This window comes from Mobula hypostoma, chromosome 31 (assembly GCF_963921235.1).
Source record: "Mobula hypostoma chromosome 31, sMobHyp1.1, whole genome shotgun sequence".
NCBI lineage: Eukaryota > Metazoa > Chordata > Chondrichthyes > Myliobatiformes > Myliobatidae > Mobula > Mobula hypostoma.
Window position 1 is genome coordinate 4,553,101 of NC_086127.1, and position 20,769 is coordinate 4,573,869.

At 51.4% G+C, this 20,769-nt stretch overlaps 1 protein-coding gene across 1 annotated transcript in view; it reads right to left on the reverse strand.

The window, feature by feature from the left end:
* Positions 1–230: 230 nt before the first annotated feature.
* Positions 231–20,769, reverse strand: part of LOC134339943 (beta-1,3-galactosyltransferase 5-like) — a 46,044-nt gene continuing 25,505 nt past the window's right edge. Inside the window, 2 exon segments of the mRNA XM_063036739.1 lie at positions 231–754; positions 757–1,333. Coding sequence (XP_062892809.1) covers positions 357–754; positions 757–1,312 — 954 coding nt within the window. The 5' untranslated portion in view covers positions 1,313–1,333 and the 3' untranslated portion in view covers positions 231–356.

The window sequence follows — 20,769 nt, forward strand, 5'->3', positions numbered from 1 at the left end:
AAAAAAACCCTAAACACATTAAGCTTTGGAATCGATCGGAGAAAGAAAACCCTGGGAACATAGAGTTCTTGGGAAAACTTGAAACCATGAAACTTAAAACCTAGCGAAGGAACCTTTTCAAATCTTGTTTACAGTCTTTTATTTTTCACAATTTTTTTCCAGAGACAATCAGGATATACACTCTGTTTTACAGATCAAAGCAGCATGGGGGAGTGGGGGGGGAGGTTTCTTTCATCGCTAAGCTCGCCGGTTCTCTGTAGATCTGTTTCATTTGCTGCATGAAAGATCAATTTTCCCAGTCTGTACCATGATTTTCACCAAGGGGTTAAAAATACCCTTGATAGGGCTAAGAGACATCAGTTTCCTCGCTGGTCACTTGGGCATTTCACATTGCCAGAGGCCTGCAGCTGTCTCCAGTAGTCCCCTTGCTCAGTCGATGTGACCTGGTGGGAGGTGACTAGCTGCCGGTAGGAGCAGATGGAGAACGGTACCCTGTAGTTGTGGAAGACGGGGCGGTCGTGTATGTCCAGCGGCTTCACCTTTAGCTCGGCCAGGCACAGACCCACGTAGACGTCCTCCAGTTTAAAGAGGGGCACTGCCCGGGAGGTGTTCCACACGCGACAGGCCAGGTCGGTGGAGAGCACGTATCCGGTGCCGGAACAGTAGGGTGGGTACATTTGCATCGGGTACTCCGCCGGACTCACGTGCCACTTTGAGAATATGTTGCGGATGGGCCACGAATGGTCCATAATGACCCGGTGAAGAGGTTACGCCGGCGGGGCTCCCGGGACAGGAGCTCCAGCAGATAGTCGGTGTTGACGAACATGTCGGTATCGGTCTTCATCACGAACGTGGCGGAGGGGCAGGAGTTACAGAGCCACTGGAGGCCCAGGAGGACCTTGCAGGTCAGGTTGTAGTAGGTGTCGTCGAAATCTCCCTGGATGATGTCACCGTACACCTCGCCCTCCCGCCGGATGCTCTCCTGCCTCTCTCGCCCGCGCCCCAGAAGGAAGTAGGTGACCGACCTGCCTGTCCCCGCCGTCCGCCGCTCGCTCCCCCAGGTCCGGCGGATAACCGAGCGCTCCTGGAACTGCTCCGGGGAGCTGGTGACCAATAGGACGAGGAACGGGCTGTCGCGGTCGCAGCGGCTGTCGGGCTGCATCAGAATGTCTGTGGCGTTGAACCGCGAGGGGCAGAGGGCCGACGAGTCCCCGTTCATCCAGACCAGCGTCAGCTTTATCAGGCAAGGGGTCACCAGCAGGGGGATGAGCACCTTCAGATAACGCTTGCCACAGAGCGGTCTCATATACATCGTTCCCTGCGCCGATCAGATCTGCTGGAACACAAGGTAATACAGTCAGTGGGCACTCTGTTAGGTACCCCGCTAAACATGCTGTTTAATGCAAACACCCAATCAGCAGCTACTCCCTGGGTAAAAGCATGCAGGCATAGTCGAAGCGGGGCGGGTGTTCAGAACAAAGATTAGAAGGGGGAAGAAATGTGATCTAAGTGGCTTCGACTGGGACGTTGGTTTAGTGCCAGGCGCCGTGAGTTGTGTATCTCAGAAAACGATTATCTCCTACGATCTTCACCCACAGCGGTCCATAGCCCATATAGAATACGGGGTGGGGGGGGGCGATATCAGCCAGTCGACGACAGCTCTGTGAGTGAAGACGCCTTGGTACTGAGAGAGGTCAGAAAGTGTCCAGACTGGTTGAATCTGACAAGAAGTCGACTGTAACTCAAATAACCACGCATTTCCTCAAGTCGCGCACAGATGGGAATCTCAAAACGCGCAAGTCGAGTCTGGAAGTAGCTGGGTTACAGCAGCCGAAGGCCACGGACAGAGCAGCAGAGATACCGAGGAGCAGATTGGGAGGCAGATTTTTGAAACGTGCAAAAATAACAGGGATGTTATCATGGGTGACTTTAACTTCCCTAATATTGATTGGCACCTGAATAGTTCCAAGGGTTTAGATGGGGCAGAATTTGTTAAGTGTGTCCAAGATGGATTCCTGTCACAGGCGGTGACTAGTGGGGTACCGCAAGGCTCAGTGCTGGGACCCCAGTTGTTTATATTAATGACTTGGATGAGGGAATTAAATGCAGCATCTCCAAGTTTGCGGATGACACGAAGCTGGCTGGCAGTTTTTGCTGTGAGGAGGATGCTAAGAGGATGCAGAGTGACTTGGATAGGTTGGGAGAGTGGGCAAATTCATGGCAGATGCAATTTAATGTGGATAAATGTGAAGTTATCCACTTTGGTGGCAAAAATAGGAAAACAGATTATTATCTGAATGGTGGCCGATTAGGAAAAGGGGAGGTGCAACGAGACCTGGGTGTCATTATACACCAGTCATTGAAAGTGGGCATGCAGGTACAGCAGGCGGTGAAAAAGGCGTATGATATGCTGGCATTTATAGCGAGGGGATTCGAGTACAGGAGCAGGGAGGTACTACTGCAGTTGTACAAGGCCTTGGTGAGACCACACCTGGAGTATTGTGTGCAGTTTTGGTCCCCTAATCTGAGGAAAGACATCTTTGCCATAGAGGGAGTACAAAGAAGGTTCACCAGATTGATTCCTGGGATGGCAGGACTTTCATATGAAGAAAGACTGGATGAACCGGGCTTGTACTCGTTGGAATTTAGAAGATTGAGGGGGGATCTGATTGAAACGTATAAAATCCTAAAGGGATTGGACAGGCTAGATGCAGGAAGATTGTTCCCGATGTTGGGGAAGTCCAGAACGAGGGGTCACAGTTTGAGGATAAAGGGGATGCCTTTTAGGACTGAGATTAGGAAAAACTTCTTCACACAGAGAGTGGTGAATCTGTGGAATTCTCTGCCACAGGAAACAGTTGAGGCCAGTTCATTGGCTATATTTAAGAGGGAGTTAGATATGGCCCTTGTGGCTACGGGGATCAGGGGGTATGGAGGGAAGGCTGGGGCAGGGTTCTGAGTTGGATGATCAGCCATGATCATAATAAATGGCGGTGCAGGCTCGAAGGGCCGAATGGCCTACTCCTGCACCTATTTTCTATGTTTCTACGTTTCTATGTATGTGCACAGGCCGACCGGGGGAATGCCATACTAGATCTAGTACTAGGTAATGAACCGGGTCAGGTCACAAATCTCTCAGTGGGTGAGCATCTGGGGGGCAGTGACCACCGCTCCCTGCCCTTTATAATTATCATGGAAAAGGATCGAATCAAAGAGGGCAAGATTTTTTTTAATTGGGGAAAGGCAAATTATGAGGCTATAAGGTTAGAACTCGCGGGTGTGAATTGAGATGATGTTTTTGCAGGGAAATGTACTATGGACATGTGGTCGATGTTTAGAGGTCTTTTGCGGGATGTAAGGGATAAATTTGTCCCGGTGAGGAAGATAAAGAATGGTAGGGTGAAGGAACCATGGGTGACAAGTGAGGTGGAAAATCTAGTCAGGAGGAAGAAGGCAGAATATATGAGGTTTAGGAAGCCAGGATCAGATGGGTCTATTGAGGAATATGGGGAAGCAAGAAAGGAGCTTAAGAAGGGGCTGAGAAGAGCAAGAAGGGGCATGAGAAGGCCTCTGCGAGTAGGGTAAAGGAAAACCCCAAAGCATTCTTCAATTATGTGAAGAAAAAAAGGATGACAGGAGTGAAGGTAGAACCGATTAGAGATAAAGGTGGGAAGATATGCCTGGAGGCTGTGGAAGTGAGCGAGGTCCTCAATGAATACTTCTCTTCGGTATTCACCAATGAGAGGGAACTTGATGATGGTGCGGACAATATGAGTGAGGTTGATGTTCTGGAGCATGTTGATATTAAGGGAGAGGAGGTGTTGGAGTTGTTAAAATACATTAGGACAGATAAGTACCCGGGGCCTGACGGAATATTCCCCAGGCTGCTCCACAAGGCGAGGGAAGAGATTGCTGAGCCTCTGGCTAGGATCTTTATGTCCTCGTTGTCCACGGGAATGGTACCGGAGCAGTGGAGGGAGGCGAATGTTGTTCCCTTGTTCAAAAAAAGTAGTAGGGATAGTCCGGGTAATTATAGACCAGTGAGACTTACGTCTGTGGTGGGAAAGCTGTTGGAAAAGATTCTTAGAGATAGGATCTATAGGCATTTAGAGAATCGTGGTCTGATCAGGGACAGTCAGCATGGCTTTGTGAAGGGCAGATCGTGTCTCACAAGCCTGATAGAGTTCTTTGAGGAGGTGACCAGGCATATAGATGAGGGTAGTGCAGTGAATGTGATCTATATGGATTTTAGTAAGGCATTTGACAAGTTTCCACACGGTAGTCTTATTCAGAAAGTTAGAAGGCATGGGATCCAGGGAAATTTGGCCAGGTGGATTCAGAAGTGCTTTGCCTGCAGAAGGCAGAGGGTGGTGGTGGAGGGAGTACATTCGGATTGGAGGATTGTGACTAGCGGTGTCCCACAAGGATCTGTTCTGGGACCTCTACTTTTCGTGATTTTTATTGACGACCTGGATGTCGGGGTAGAAGAGTGGGTTGGCAAGTTTGCAGACAACACAAAGGTTGGTGGTGTTGTAGATAGTGTAGAGAATTGTCAAAAATTGCAGAGAGACATTGATAGGATGCAGAAGTGGGCTGAGAAGTGGCAGATGGAGTTCAACCCGGAGAAGTGTGAGGTGGTACACTTTGGAAGGACAAACTCCAAGGCAGTGTACAAAGTAAATAGCAGGATACTTGGTAGTGTGAAGGAGCAAAGGGATCTCAGGGTACATGTCCACAGATCCCTGAAAGTTGCCTCACAGGTCGATAGGGTAGTTAAGAAAGCTTATGGGGAGTCAGCTTTCATAAGTCGAGGGATAGAGTTTAAGAGTCGCGATGTAATGACGCATCTCTATAAAACTCTGGTTAGGCCACACTTGGAGTATTGTGTCCAGTTCTGGTCACCTCACTATAGGAAGGCTGATGAAGTATTGGAAAGGGTACAGAGGAGATTTACCAGGATGCTCCTGGTTTAGAAAGCAGGCATTATGATCAGAGATTAAGGAGCTAGGGCTTTACTCTTTGGAGAGAAGGAGGATGAGAGGAGACATGATAGAGGTGTATAAGATAATAAGAGGAATAGATAGAGTGGATAGCCACCGCCTCTTCCCCAGGGCACCACTGCTCAATACAAGAGGACATGGCTTTAAGGTAAGGGGTGGGAAGTTCAAGGGGGATATTAGAGGAAGGTTTTTTACTCAGAGAGTGGTTGGTGCGTGGAATGCACTGCCTGAGTCAGTGGTGGAGGCTGATACACTAGTTAAGTTTAAGAGACTACTAGACAGGTATATGGAGTAATCTAAGGTGGGGGCTTATGTGGGAGGCAGGATTTGAGGGTCGGCACAACATTGTTTGCCGAAGGGTCTGTACTGTGCTGTACTATTCTATGTTCTATGTTCACTCCGCGGCCACCGTATTACGTACAAGAGGTACAGGCGGTGTAAGACTCTGAGGGTAGTGTAACCCGGAAGTGAACCCGCTTTGCCCCAGGGCGTAAGTGGCGAATGCCAAGGGGGCATAATTTTGAGATGAATGGAGTAAAGGACGGAGGAATGTCTGAGTAGGCTCTTTACACGTTAAATATACCCAATGACGTGGCCTCCATAGCCACCTGTGACAATGAATTCCACAGATTCACCACCGTCTAAGCTGTAGAAATTCCTCCTCATCTCTGCTCTAGAGGGACTTCCTTCTATCCCGAGACTGTGCCCTCTGGTATCCAGAGTCACCCTCTGTCGGGGAACGTTCTCTCCGCGTTCAAGAGAAAATCTCCAGATGCTGCAACTCAGAGAGAGAGACACACAGACACACACACGCACACACACACACACACACACACACACACACACATAATGCCAGAGGAACTCTGCAGGCCAGGCAGCGTCTACGGAAAAGAGTTAACAGTGGAGGTTTCGGGACGAGACCCTTCATCTTGTCATTACACGTTCACTCTGTCTGGGCCTTATAATATTCCATGGGATTGAGTCAAGTTCCTCATCCTTCCAAGCTCCAGGCCCAGAGCCGTCAAACAATCCTCATACATAGAAAACATAGGAACATTGAATTCATACAGCACAACACAGGCCCTTCAACCCACAAAGCTGTGCCGAACATGTGCTTAGAAGCATCAGGTCTTTACCCATAGCCCTCTATTTTTCTAAGCTCCATGTAGCCATCCAGGAGTCTCTTAAAAGACCCTACCGTTTCCGCCTCCACCACCGTCGCCGGCAGCCCATTCCACGCACTCACTACTCTGCGTAAAAAAAAAATATCCCGACATCTCCTTTGTACCTACTTCCAAGCACCTTAAAGCTATGCCCTCTCGTGCTAGCCATGGGGGAAAGCGTCTAACTATCCACAAAATCAATGCCTCTCATCATCTTGTACACCTCCATTGGGTCACCTCTCACCCTCCGTCGCTCCAAGGAAAAAAGGCCGAGTTCACTCAACCTATTCCCATAAGGCAAGCTCCTTAATCCAGGCAACATCCTTGGAAATTTCCTCTACACCATTTCTATGGTTTCCACGTCCTTCTTATAATGAGTCGACCAGAAATGAGCACAGTACTCCAAATGCGGTCTGACCAGGGCCTTACATAGCTGCAACATTACCTCTCGGCTCCTAAACTCAATCCCACGATTGATGAATGCACCGTATGCCTTCTTAACCACAGAGTCAACCTGCGTAGCTGCTTTGAGTGTCCTATGGACTCGGATCCCAAGATCCCTCTGATCCTCTACACTGCCAAGAGTCTTGCCACTAATACTATATTCTGTCATCATATTTGACCTACCAAAATGAACCACTTCACACTTATCTGGGTTGAACTCCATCTGCCACTTCTCAGCCCATTTTGGCATCCTATCAATGTCCTGCTGTAAACTCTGACAGCCCTCCATACTATCCACAACACCTCCAACTTTTGTGTTATCAGCGAATTTACCAATCCATCCCTCCACTTCTTCATCCAGGTCATTTATAAAAATCACGAAGAGTAGGGATCCCAGAACAGATCCCTGAGGCACACCACTGGTCACCGACCTCCATGCAGAATATGACCCATCTCCAACCACTCTTTGTCTTCTGTGGGCAAGCCAGTTCTGGATCTACAAAGCAAGGTCCCCTTGGATCCCATGCCTCCTTACTTTCTCAATAAGCCTTGCATGGGGTACCTTATCAAATGCCTTGCTGAAATCCATATACACTACATCTATGACTCTACCTTCATCAATGTGTTTAGTCACATCCTCAAAAAATTCAATCGAACTCATAAGGCACGACCTGCCTTTGACAAAGCCATGCTGACTATTCCTAATCATTTTATGCCTCTCCAAATCCTGTCACAAGTATAAATCCTGCCTCTCAGGATCTTCTCCATCAACTTACTAACCACTGAATTCAGACTCACTGGTCTATAACTTCCTAAGCTATTTCTATTCCCTTTCTTGAATAATGAAGCAACATCCGCAACCCTCCAATCCTCCGGAACCTCTCCCGTCCCCATTGATGATGCAAAGATCATCGGCAGAGGCTCATCAATCTCCATCCTCGCCTCCCACAGTAGCCTGGGGTACATCTCATCCGTTGCCGGCGACTTATCCAACTTGATGCTTTCCAAAAGCTGCACATCCTCTTCCTAAATATCTACATGCTCAAGCTTTTAAATCCGCTGTAAGTCTTCCCTACAAACTCCAAGATCCTTTTCCGTAGTGAACACTGAAGTAAAGTATTCATTAATTACCTCCGCTATTTCCTCCGTTTCCATCCACACTTTTCCATTGTCACACTTGATTGGCCCTATTCTCTCACGTCTTATCCTCTTCCTGTTCGCAAACCTGTCGAATGCCTTGAGGTTTTCCGTAATCCTGTCCGCCAAGGCCTTCTCATGGACCCTTCTGGCTCTCTTAATTTCATTCTTAAGCTTGTTCCTGCTAGCCTTATATTAGTCTAGATCTCTATCATTCGCTAGTTTCTAAATCTTTTGTAAGCTCTTCTTTTCTTCTTGACTAGATTTACAACAGCCTTTGTCCACCACGGATCTTGTACCCCTACCGTCCTTTCCATGTCTCATTGGAATGTACCTATTCAGAACCCCACGCAAATATCCCCTGATTATTTGCCACATCTCTTCCGTACGTTTCCCTGAGAACATCTGTTTCCAATCTATGCTTCTAAGTTCCTGCCTGATAGCCTCGTATTTACTCTTACTCCAATTAAACGTTTCCCAAACGCGTCTGTCCCTATCCATCTCCAATGCTATAGCAAAGAGATAGAATTGTGATCATTATCTCCAAAATGATCTCCCACTGAGAGACCTGACACCTGACTAAGTTCATTTCCCAATACTAGATCAAGTACAGCCACTCCTCTTGTAGACCTATTTACATATTGTGTCAAGAAACCTTCCTGAACACACCTAACAAACTCTACCCCATCTAAACTTCTCACTCTAGGGAAATGCCGATCAATATTTGGGAAATTAAAATCTCCCACCACAACAATACTGTTATTATTACTCCATTCCAGAATCTGTCTCCCAATCTGCTCCTCGATGTCCTTGTTACTATTAGATGGTCTTTAAAAAACACCCAGTAGATTTATTGACCCCTTCCTGTTCCTAACTTCCACCCACAGAGACTCCGTAGACAATCCTTCCATGTCTTCCTCCTTTTCTGCAGCTGTAACACGATTATCTCTGATCAACAGGGCCACGCCTCCACCTCATTTACCTCCCTCCCTGTCCTTTCTGAAACATCTAAAGCCTGGCACTCTAAGTAGCCATTCCTGCCCCTGAGCCATCCAAGTCTCTGTAATGGCCACAGCATCATAGCTCCAAGTACTGATCCATGCTCTAAGCTCATCCACTTTGTTCATAATATTCCTTGAATTAAAATAGACACATCTCAAACGACCGGTCTGAGCGCGTCCCTTCTCGATCACCTGCCTATCCTCCTTCTCGCACTGTCTCCAAGCTTTCACTATTTCTGAGCCAACCTCCCTTTCCTCCGTCACTTCAGTTCGGTTCCCACCCCACCTCCCAGCAATTCTAGTTTAACCTCTCCCCAGTAGCCTTAGTAAACCTTTCCGCCAGGATATTGGTCCCCCTCGGATTCAAGTGCAACCCGTCCTTATTGTATAGGTCACACCTGCCCCAAAGGAGGTCCCAATGATCCAGAAATCTGAATTCCTGCACCCTGCTCCAGTCCCTCAGCCACGCATTTATCTTCCACCTCATTCTACTCCTATACTCACTGTTGCGTGGCACAGGCGGTAATCTCGAGATTGCTATCTTTGAGATCCTGCTTCTCACCTTCTTTCCTAACTCCCTGCAGACTTTTTTCAGGACCTCTTCCCTTTTCCTGCCTACGCCGTTGGTGTACCACGACCTCTGGCTGTGTTCCTTTCATCAACCCTTTCATTCGTGGCGTCATTCATGAACCTCCTCTGGTCTGGGTCCTCTCCAATGCCAGCACAAACCCTCCCCGAGCTCAGGGCCGAACCTGCTCACAATAATCCAAGAGCGGTCAGGCCACCCACCATTCAGCAGCCGGGGAGAAGCATTGCCCTGGAGCTGAAATGAAAAGGCCCTATCAACAGCGCTGTAACTTGCGTCGGCGCCCTGCAGTAAGGAACCAACTGCCCCAACATCATCAAACATCCCTCCCGCCCACAGGGCAGGATGCTGAAATTCTCTGTACGGCGTGCCGTGCGGCTCAAATAGCCCTGAGAGTTAGACACTGCCCCGGACAATACAGCACACTCGACTGGCAGCTCCTCAGTGCCTGTGTATCAGTAAGCAGTTGGGTACCACCGAGATCACTGTGTAGGTTAGCTGTCTTCAATCTACATTCATGATTTGGCGGCAAGTACTGGTGGAAAATGCGCCTACGTTCCGGACTCCCTTTTCCATTGCCTCCTTTCAGCTCCCAGCTGCTGCTTCATCCTCCCTGACCCACGTACCTACTTCCACCACCAGCCCACCCTCCCCCCTTCACCGGACAGCTATCCCCTTCTGGCTTCTACTCCCTTCCCCTTCTTCCACGCGCGACCCCTACCCCCTTAAACAGGTTTCTTCCCCTTCCCTTTCCCGTCCTGCTCAAAGGCCTCATCCCGAAACGTCAAAACAGGAGAAAATCTGCCGACGCTGGAAACGGAGGAGATCCTGAGAAAAATAATACGGAGATTTCGGAAGGAATCTGAGAAGCAGGGCCTCAAGGTGAGTAATATCGGGATTGCTGCCGGTGCCCCGCGACACTGAGGATAGGAATAGAATGAGGTGGAGGATAAATGCGTGGCTGAGAGATGGGGCACGGGGCAGGGGTACAGATTTCTGGATCATTGGGACAACTTTTGGGGCAGGTGTGACCTGTACAAAAAGGACGGGTTGCTCTCTGCAATAATCTTGCGGGCAAATTGACTAGCGCTATTGGGAGTATTTAAACTGATACAGTGGGGCGGGGACCAGGGTTATAAATTCATACTGCAATTTGAGATGGAGAAGCATAAATCACATGAATCAGTATCACAATGGAATAAAGGGGATTACAGAGGCTTGAGAGAGGAGCTTGTCCAGGTGGATTGGAGGAGGATACTGGCAGGGATGACGGCAGAGTAGAGATGGCCAAAGTTTCTGGGAATAGTTCACAATGTGCAGGATAGATATGTTCCACAGAAGAAGTTGTTCTCAAATGGCAGGGATAGACAACAGAGGCTAACAAGGGAAGTCAAGGGCTGCATAAAAGCCCAGGAAAGGGCATATAAAGTATAAAAAGTAAGTGGGAAGTTGGATGATTAGGAAGATTTTAAAATCCAACAAAAGGAAACTGAAAAAGCTATCAGAAAAGATGAAATATGAGGGCAGACTAGCCAATAGTATAAAGCAGGATACTAAAAGTTTTTCCAGTTATATAAAGAGTAAAAGGGAGGCGAGAGTTGATATTGGAGCACTGGAAAATGATGCTGGTGAGGTAGTAATGTGGGACAAAGAAATGACAGATAAACACAATGGGTACTTTGCATCTGTCTTCACTGTGGAAGACACTAGCTGTGTGTCAGTGGTCTGTGAGTGTCAGGGAGCAGGAGTGAGCGCCAAAGTCTGAGGCACATTTACAGAGCTAGGGTGCCTAAGATTTTTGCAGAATACTGCAGTAATTTTACGTATCGCACTGTACTGCTGCCACAAAAAAAAAAACAACGCATTTCATGACACATGTGAGTGACGATAAACCTGATTCTGATACGGGTCTCTGTTGTAGACTGAGAGTGGGAAGGGGGCAGGGAGAGGAGAGTCATAGTTGGGAAAAGAGGAGGGGAGCGGGACCAGGACCACCAGGGAGAAATTCTGTAATATTCATTAAGCCAATTGCTTGGATTCAGATGACCTTGCTTGGTGCCTCAGAGCTGGGTGTGACTGCAACCACGCCACCCCCAGCCCTAGAAACCGCTTCTCTGCCACCCCTCGCCATTCCCAACGTCCTTTGCTCCTGCCAGATTTACAGACTCACTCTCCACTCCACATCGACAAATACATACTATCCAAAGTCTTAGGCATCCTTGCTATATGTTTGTGTGCCTAGGACATTGGCACAGCACTGTATGTCAGGAATAACAAACCTGATTTAGAGTCTGATAGCTGCCGCCAACACACAGAGAGACCGACCAGAGAGAATGCAACGCCAGACCTCCTCCTGTGGGATGAGGCCAGCCGAGTGGTGGAAAAGCCTGCCCGCAGACGCTTAGGGTCCAATGGCCGTAATTCTACCGGTTTTTCAATAGTTGTGGGAAAGGATCCCGTTTAAACGGAGAACTGCCATCTGAATACAGATTTCACTCGTTCAGGAACAGTTGCAGTCTCTTGAACCAAAGGGAATATCTTCACTCAACTCCATCACCGAAACGCACGCATCTGGATAGGATACCTTCTGTGGGGCACCAGTCAAAATTACCGACGGTCAGGGGGGATGTGTGGGATTTCAAAGTTGAGAGCAAATTTATTATTATGAAGCACATACACGTCACCACATGCAACCCTAAGATTCATTTTCTTGTGGGCATACTCAATGTCCATATAGAATAATATCCCTAATAGAATCAATAAAAGACCGCACCAATTTGGGCTTTCAGCCAGTGTGCAAAACAACCAACTGTGCAAATACAATAAAAAAGGAATAATGATAAATAAATAGGCAGTGGTGTACGGGGAACATGAGGTGAAGAGTCCTTGAAAGGGTGTCCACAGATTGTGGGAACATTTCAATGATGGGGCCAGTGAAGTTATCCCCTTTGATGGCTGAGTGGTAATAACTACTCCTGACCCTGGTGGTGTGGGCCCCGAGGCCCCTATATCATTTTTTGGATGGCAGCAGCAAGGAGAGAGCAAGACCTGAGAGGTGGCGGTTACTGCTTTCCTACAACAGCATTTCAGGTAGGTGTGCTCAGTGGCGGGGGAGGGCTTTACCCGTGATGGACTGGGCCGTATCCACGACATCTTGTCGGATTTTCCGTTCAAGGATGTGACGCGGTCAGTCAAGATTCTCTCCACGACACACCTTCACTGGTTTGTCAGAGTTTTAGACGTCACGTCGAATCCTCACAAACTCCTCAGTAAAAGCAGTGGCTCCACTTTCTTGGGCATCATGCTCACTCGCTGGGCCCAGGACAGGCTCTTCTTGAGCCACCGGGGGAAGTAGGGGCGCCGGTCAGCTTGCCCAGCCATGGCATCGACGTGGCTGTACTGGGACAGTCCAGGCAGGGGTGTGGAGGAATTGGGGGGAAGGGGCGAGACAGTCCTCTGCACAGGTCTGACCCGGACAGACTTTGAACAAGCTTCAAAGCTCGAAACCTTTTGCTGGTACACCCAGTACCACTGCCAAAACAATTTGTATTGTATTAAGATGGTGTCTCCGTCCGGGAGAGGGCAGCACACTGTCCCATCACACTCTCCCAGGGTCAGACACCGAGTGAAATCCCCCTCACACTGTCCCATCACACACTCCCAGGGTCGGACACAGAGTGAAATCCCCCTCACGCTGTCCCATCACACACTCCCAGGGTCAGACACCGAGTGAAATCCCCCTCACACTGTCCCATCACACTCTCCCAGGGTCAGACACCGAGTGAAATCCCCCTCACACTGTCCCATCACACTCTCCCAGGGTCAGACACCGAGTGAAATCCCCCTCACACTGTCCCATCACACACTCCCAGGGTCGGACACAGAGTGAAATCCCCCTCACGCTGTCCCATCACACACTCCCAGGGTCAGACACCGAGTGAAATCCCCCTCACACTGTCCCATCACACTCTCCCAGGGTCAGACACCGAGTGAAATCCCCTTCACACTGTCCCATCACACTCTCCCAGGGTCAGACACCGAGTGAAATCCCCCTCACACTGTCCCATCACACACTCCCAGGGTCGGACACAGAGTGAAATCCCCCTCACGCTGTCCCATCACACTCTCCCAGGGTCAGACACCGAGTGAAATCCCCCTCACGCTGTCCCATCACACACTCCCAGGGTCAGACACCGAGTGAAATCCCCTTCACACTGTCCCATCACACTTTCCCAGGGTTAGACACTGAGTGAAATCTCCTTCACACTGCCCCATCACACTCTCTCAGGGTCAGACACAGAGTGAAATCCCCTTCACGCTGTCCCATCACACAATCCCGGAGTCAGACACAGAGTGAAATCCCCCTCACGCTGTCCCATCACACTCTCCCAGGGTCGGACACAGAGTGAAATCCCCCTCACGCTGTTCGATCACACTCTCCCAGGGTCAGACACCGAGTGAAATCCCCCTCACACTGTCCCATCACACACTCCCAGGGTCAGACACCGAGTGAAATCCCCTTCACACTGTCCCATCACACTTTCCCAGGGTTAGACACTGAGTGAAATCTCCTTCACACTGCCCCATCACACTCTCTCAGGGTCAGACACAGAGTGAAATCCCCTTCACGCTGTACCATCACACAATCCCGGAGTCAGACACAGAGTGAAATCCCCCTCACGCTGTCCCATCACACTCTCCCAGGGTCAGACACAGAGTGAAATCCCCCTCACACTGTCCCATCACACTCTTCCAGGGTCGGACACAGAGTGAAATCCCCCCACACTGTCCCATCACACTCTCCCAGTGTCGGACACAGAGTGAAATCCCCCTCACGCTGTCCCATCACACATTCCCAGGGTCGGACACAGCGAAGCTCATTCCACACTGTCCCATCACACTCTCCCAGGGTCGGACACAGAGTGAAAACCCCCTCACGCTCTCCCATCACACACTCCCGGGGTCAGACACCGAGTGAAATCCCCCTCACACTGTCCCATCACACTCTCCCAGGGTCAGACACCGAGTGAAATCCCCCTCACACTGTCCCATCACACTCTCCCAGGGTCAGACACCGAGTGAAATCCCCCTCACACTGTCCCATCACACTCTCCCAGGGTCAGACACCGAGTGAAATCCCCCTCACGCTGTTCGATCACACTCTCCCAGGGTCAGACACCGAGTGAAATCCCCCTCACACTGTCCCATCACACACTCCCAGGGTCAGACACCGAGTGAAATCCCCTTCACACTGTCCCATCACACTTTCCCAGGGTTAGACACTGAGTGAAATCTCCTTCACACTGCCCCATCACACTCTCTCAGGGTCAGACACAGAGTGAAATCCCCTTCACGCTGTCCCATCACACAATCCCGGAGTCAGACACAGAGTGAAATCCCCCTCACACTGTCCCATCACACTCTCCCAGGGTCGGACACAGAGTGAAATCCCCCCACACTGTCCCATCACACTCTCCCAGTGTCGGACACAGAGTGAAATCCCCCTCACGCTGTCCCATCACACATTCCCAGGGTCGGACACAGCGAAGCTCATTCCACACTGTCCCATCACACTCTCCCAGGGTCGGACACAGAGTGAAAACCCCTCACGCTCTCCCATCACACACTCCCGGGGTCAGACACCGAGTGAAATCCCCTTCACACTGTCCCATCACACTCTCCCAGGGTCAGACACCGAGTGAAATCCCCCTCACACTGTCCCATCACACTCTCCCAGGGTCAGACACCGAGTGAAATCCCCCTCACACTGTCCCATCACACTCTCCCAGGGTCGGACACAGAGTGAAATCCCCCTCACGCTGTTCGATCACACTCTCCCAGGGTCAGACACCGAGTGAAATCCCCCTCACACTGTCCCATCACACACTCCCAGGGTCAGCCACCGAGTGAAATCCCCTTCACACTGTCCCATCACACTTTCCCAGGGTTAGACACTGAGTGAAATCTCCTTCACACTGCCCCATCACACTCTCTCAGGGTCAGACACAGAGTGAAATCCCCTTCACGCTGTCCCATCACACAATCCCGGAGTCAGACACAGAGTGAAATCCCCCTCACACTGTCCCATCACACTCTCCCAGGGTCGGACACAGAGTGAAATCCCCCCACACTGTCCCATCACACTCTCCCAGTGTCGGACACAGAGTGAAATCCCCCTCACGCTGTCCCATCACACATTCCCAGGGTCGGACACAGCGAAGCTCATTCCACACTGTCCCATCACACTCTCCCAGGGTCGGACACAGAGTGAAAACCCCTCACGCTGTGCCATCACACACTCCCGGGGTCAGACACCGAGTGAAATCCCCTTCACACTGTCCCATCATACTTTCCCAGGGTCAGACACAGCGAAGCTCATTCCACACGACTCCATCACACAATCCCAGGGTCAGACACCAGCGAAATCCCCTTCACACTGTCCCATCACACTTTCCCAGGGTCGGACACCGAGTGAAATCCCCGTCACGCTGTCCCATCACACACTCCCAGGGTCGGACACAGCGAAGCTCATTCCACACTGTCCCATCACACTTTCCCAGGGTCGGACACCGAGTGAAATCCCCGTCACGCTGTCCCATCACACACTCCCAGGGTCGGACACAGCGAAGCTCATTCCACACTGTCCCATCACACTTTCTCAGGGTCGGACACCGAGTGAAATCCCCCTCACGCTGTCCCATCACACACTCCCAGGGTCGGACACAGCGAAGCTCATTCGACACTGTCCCATCACACTCTCCCAGGGTCAGACACCGAGTGAAATCCCCCTCACACTGTCCCATCACACTCTCCCAGGGTCGGACACAGAGTGAAATCCCCCTCACGCTGTCCCATCACACACTCCCAGGGTCAGACACTGAGTGAAATCCCTTCACGCTGTCCAATCACACAATCCCAGGTTCGGACACAGCGAAGTTCATTCCCCACTGTCCCATCACACTCTCCCAGGGTCGGACACCGAGTGAAATCCCCTTCACACTATCCCATCACACTTTCCCAGGGTTAGGCACTGAGTGAAATCTCCTTCACACTGCCCCATCACACTCTCTCAGGGTCAGACACAGAGTGAAATCCCCCTCACACTGTCCCATAACACATTCCCAGGGTCGGACACAGAGTGAAATCCCCCTCACACTGTCCCATCACACTCTCCCAGGGTCGTACACTGAGGGAAATCCCGCTCACGCTGTCCCATCACACATTCCCAGGGTCGGACACAGAGTGAAATCCCCCTCACACTGTCCCATAACACATTCTCAGGGTCGGACACAGAGTGAAATCCCCCTCACGCTGTCCCATCACACTCTCCCAGGGTCGGATACAGAGTGAAATCCCCCTCACGCTGTCCCATAACACATTCCCAGGGTCGGACACAGCGACGCTCATTCCTCACTGTCCCATCACACAATCCCGGGGTCAGACACTGAGTGAAATCCCCCTCACGCTGTCCCATCACACTTTCCCAGGGTTAGACACTGAGTGAAATCCCCTTCACACTGTCCCATCACACTCACTCAGGGTCAGACACTGAGTGAAATCCCCCTCACGCTGTCCCATCACACTTTCCCAGGGTTAGACACAGAGTGAAATCCCCTTCACACTGTCCCATAACAATTCGCAGGGTCGGACACAGAGTGAAATCCCCCTCACACTGTCCCATCACGCTCTCCCAGGGTCGGACACAGAGTGAAATCCCCCTCACGCTGTCGCATCACACTCTCCCAGGGTCGGACACAGAGTGAAATCCCCCTCACACTGTCCCATCACACTCTCCCAGGGTCAGACACCGAGTGAAATCCCCCTCACGCTGTCCCATCACACACTCCCACGGTCGGACACAGCGAAGCTCATTCCACGCTGTCCCATCACACTCTCCCAGGGTCGGACGCAGCGAAGCTCATTCCACACTGTCCCATCACACAATCCCAGGGTCAGACACCAGCGAAATCCCCCTCACACTGTCCCATCACACTCTCCCAGGGTCGGACACAGAGTGAAATCCCCCTCACACTGTCCCATCACACTCTCCCAGGGTCGGACACAGCGAAGCTCATTTCACACTGTCCCATCACATAATCCCGGGGTCATACACCAGCGAAATCCCCCTCACACTGTTCCATGACACACTCCCAGGGTCGGACACAGCGAAGCTCATTCCACACTGTCCCATCACACTCTCCCAGGGTCAGACACAGTGTGAAATCTCCCTCACACTGTCCCATCACACTCTCCCAGGGTCGGACACAGACTGAAATCCCCCTCACGCTGTCCCATAACACATTCCCAGGGTCGGACACAGAGTGAAATCCCCCTCACGCTGTCCCATCACACTCTCCCAGGGTCGGATACAGAGTGAAATCCCCCTCACGCTGTCCCATAACACATTCCCAGGGTCGGACACAGCGACGCTCATTCCTCACTGTCCCATCACACAATCCCGGGGTCAGACACTGAGTGAAATCCCCCTCACGCTGTCCCATCACACTTTCCCAGGGTTAGACACTGAGTGAAATCCCCTTCACACTGTCCCATCACACTCACTCAGGGTCAGACACTGAGTGAAATCCCCCTCACGCTGTCCCATCACACTTTCCCAGGGTTAGACACAGAGTGAAATCCCCTTCACACTGTCCCATAACAATTCGCAGGGTCGGACACAGAGTGAAATCCCCCTCACACTGTCCCATCACGCTCTCCCAGGGTCGGACACAGAGTGAAATCCCCCTCACGCTGTCGCATCACACTCTCCCAGGGTCGGACACACAGTGAAATCCCCCTCACACTGTCCCATCACACTCTCCCAGGGTCAGACACCGAGTGAAATCCCCCTCACGCTGTCCCATCACACACTCCCACGGTCGGACACAGCGAAGCTCATTCCACGCTGTCCCATCACACTCTCCCAGGGTCGGACACAGCGAAGCTCATTCTACACTGTCCCATCACACTCTCCCAGGGTCGGACACAGACTGAAATCCCCCTCACACTGTCCCATCACACTCTCCCAGGGTCGGACACAGAGTGAAATCCCCCTCACGCTGTCCCATCACACACTCCCAGGGTCAGACACTGAGTGAAATCCCTTCACGCTGTCCAATCACACAATCCCAGGTTCGGACACAGCGAAGCTCATTCCCCACTGTCCCATCACACTCTCCCAGGGTCGGACACCGAGTGAAATCCCCTTCACACTATCCCATCACACTTTCCCAGGGTTAGGCACTGAGTGAAATCTCCTTCACACTGCCCCATCACACTCTCTCAGGGTCAGACACAGAGTGAAATCCCCCTCACACTGTCCCATAACACATTCCCAGGGTCGGACACAGAGTGAAATCCCCCTCACACTGTCCCATCACACTCTCCCAGGGTCGTACACTGAGGGAAATCCCGCTCACGCTGTCCCATCACACATTCCCAGGGTCGGACACAGAGTGAAATCCCCCTCACACTGTCCCATAACACATTCTCAGGGTCGGACACAGAGTGAAATCCCCCTCACGCTGTCCCATCACACTCTCCCAGGGTCAGATACAGAGTGAAATCCCCCTCACGCTGTCCCATAACACATTCCCAGGGTCGGACACAGCGACGCTCATTCCTCACTGTCCCATCACACAATCCCGGGGTCAGACACTGAGTGAAATCCCCCTCACGCTGTCCCATCACACTTTCCCAGGGTTAGACACTGAGTGAAATCCCCTTCACACTGTCCCATCACACTCACTCAGGGTCAGACACTGAGTGAAATCCCCCTCACGCTGTCCCATCACACTTTCCCAGGGTTAGACACAGAGTGAAATCCCCTTCACACTGTCCCATAACAATTCGCAGGGTCGGACACAGAGTGAAATCCCCCTCACACTGTCCCATCACGCTCTCCCAGGGTCGGACACAGAGTGAAATCCCCCTCACGCTGTCGCATCACACTCTCCCAGGGTCGGACACAGAGTGAAATCCCCCTCACACTGTCCCATCACACTCTCCCAGGGTCAGACACCGAGTGAAATCCCCCTCACGCTGTCCCATCACACACTCCCACGGTCGGACACAGCGAAGCTCATTCCACGCTGTCCCATCACACTCTCCCAGGGTCGGACGCAGCGAAGCTCATTCCACACTGTCCCATCACACAATCCCAGGGTCAGACACCAGCGAAATCCCCCTCACACTGTCCCATCACACTCTCCCAGGGTCGGACACAGAGTGAAATCCCCCTCACACTGTCCCATCACACTCTCCCAGGGTCGGACACAGCGAAGCTCATTTCACACTGTCCCATCACATAATCCCGGGGTCATACACCAGCGAAATCCCGCTCACACTGTTCCATGACACACTCCCAGGGTCGGACACAGCGAAGCTCATTCCACACTGTCCCATCACACTCTCCCAGGGTCAGACACAGTGTGAAATCTCCCTCACACTGTCCCATCACACTCTCCCAGGGTCGGACACAGACTGAAATCCCCCTCACGCTGTCCCATAACACATTCCCAGGGTCGGACACAGAGTGAAATCCCCCTCACGCTGTCCCATCACACTCTCCCAGGGTCGGATACAGAGTGAAATCCCCCTCACGCTGTCCCATAACACATTCCCAGGGTCGGACACAGCGACGCTCATTCCTCACTGTCCCATCACACAATCCCGGGGTCAGACACTGAGTGAAATCCCCCTCACGCTGTCCCATCACACTTTCCCAGGGTTAGACACTGAGTGAAATCCCCTTCACACTGTCCCATCACACTCACTCAGGGTCAGACACTGAGTGAAATCCCCCTCACGCTGTCCCATCACACTTTCCCAGGGTTAGACACAGAGTGAAATCCCCTTCACACTGTCCCATAACAATTCGCAGGGTCGGACACAGAGTGAAATCCCCCTCACACTGTCCCATCACGCTCTCCCAGGGTCGGACACAGAGTGAAATCCCCCTCACGCTGTCGCATCACACTCTCCCAGGGTCGGACACACAGTGAAATCCCCCTCACACTGTCCCATCACACTCTCCCAGGGTCAGACACCGAGTGAAATCCCCCTCACGCTGTCCCATCACACACTCCCACGGTCGGACACAGCGAAGCTCATTCCACGCTGTCCCATCACACTCTCCCAGGGTCGGACACAGCGAAGCTCATTCTACACTGTCCCATCACACTCTCCCAGGGTCGGACACAGACTGAAATCCCCCTCACACTGTCCCATCACACTCTCCCAGGGTCGGACACAGCGAAGCTCATATCACACTGTCCCATCACATAATCCCGGGGTCATACACCAGCGAAATCCCCCTCACACTGTTCCATGACACACTCCCAGGGTCGGACACAGCGAAGCTCATTCCACACTGTCCCATCACACTCTCCCAGGGTCAGACACAGAGTGAAATCTCCCTCACACTGTCCCATCACACT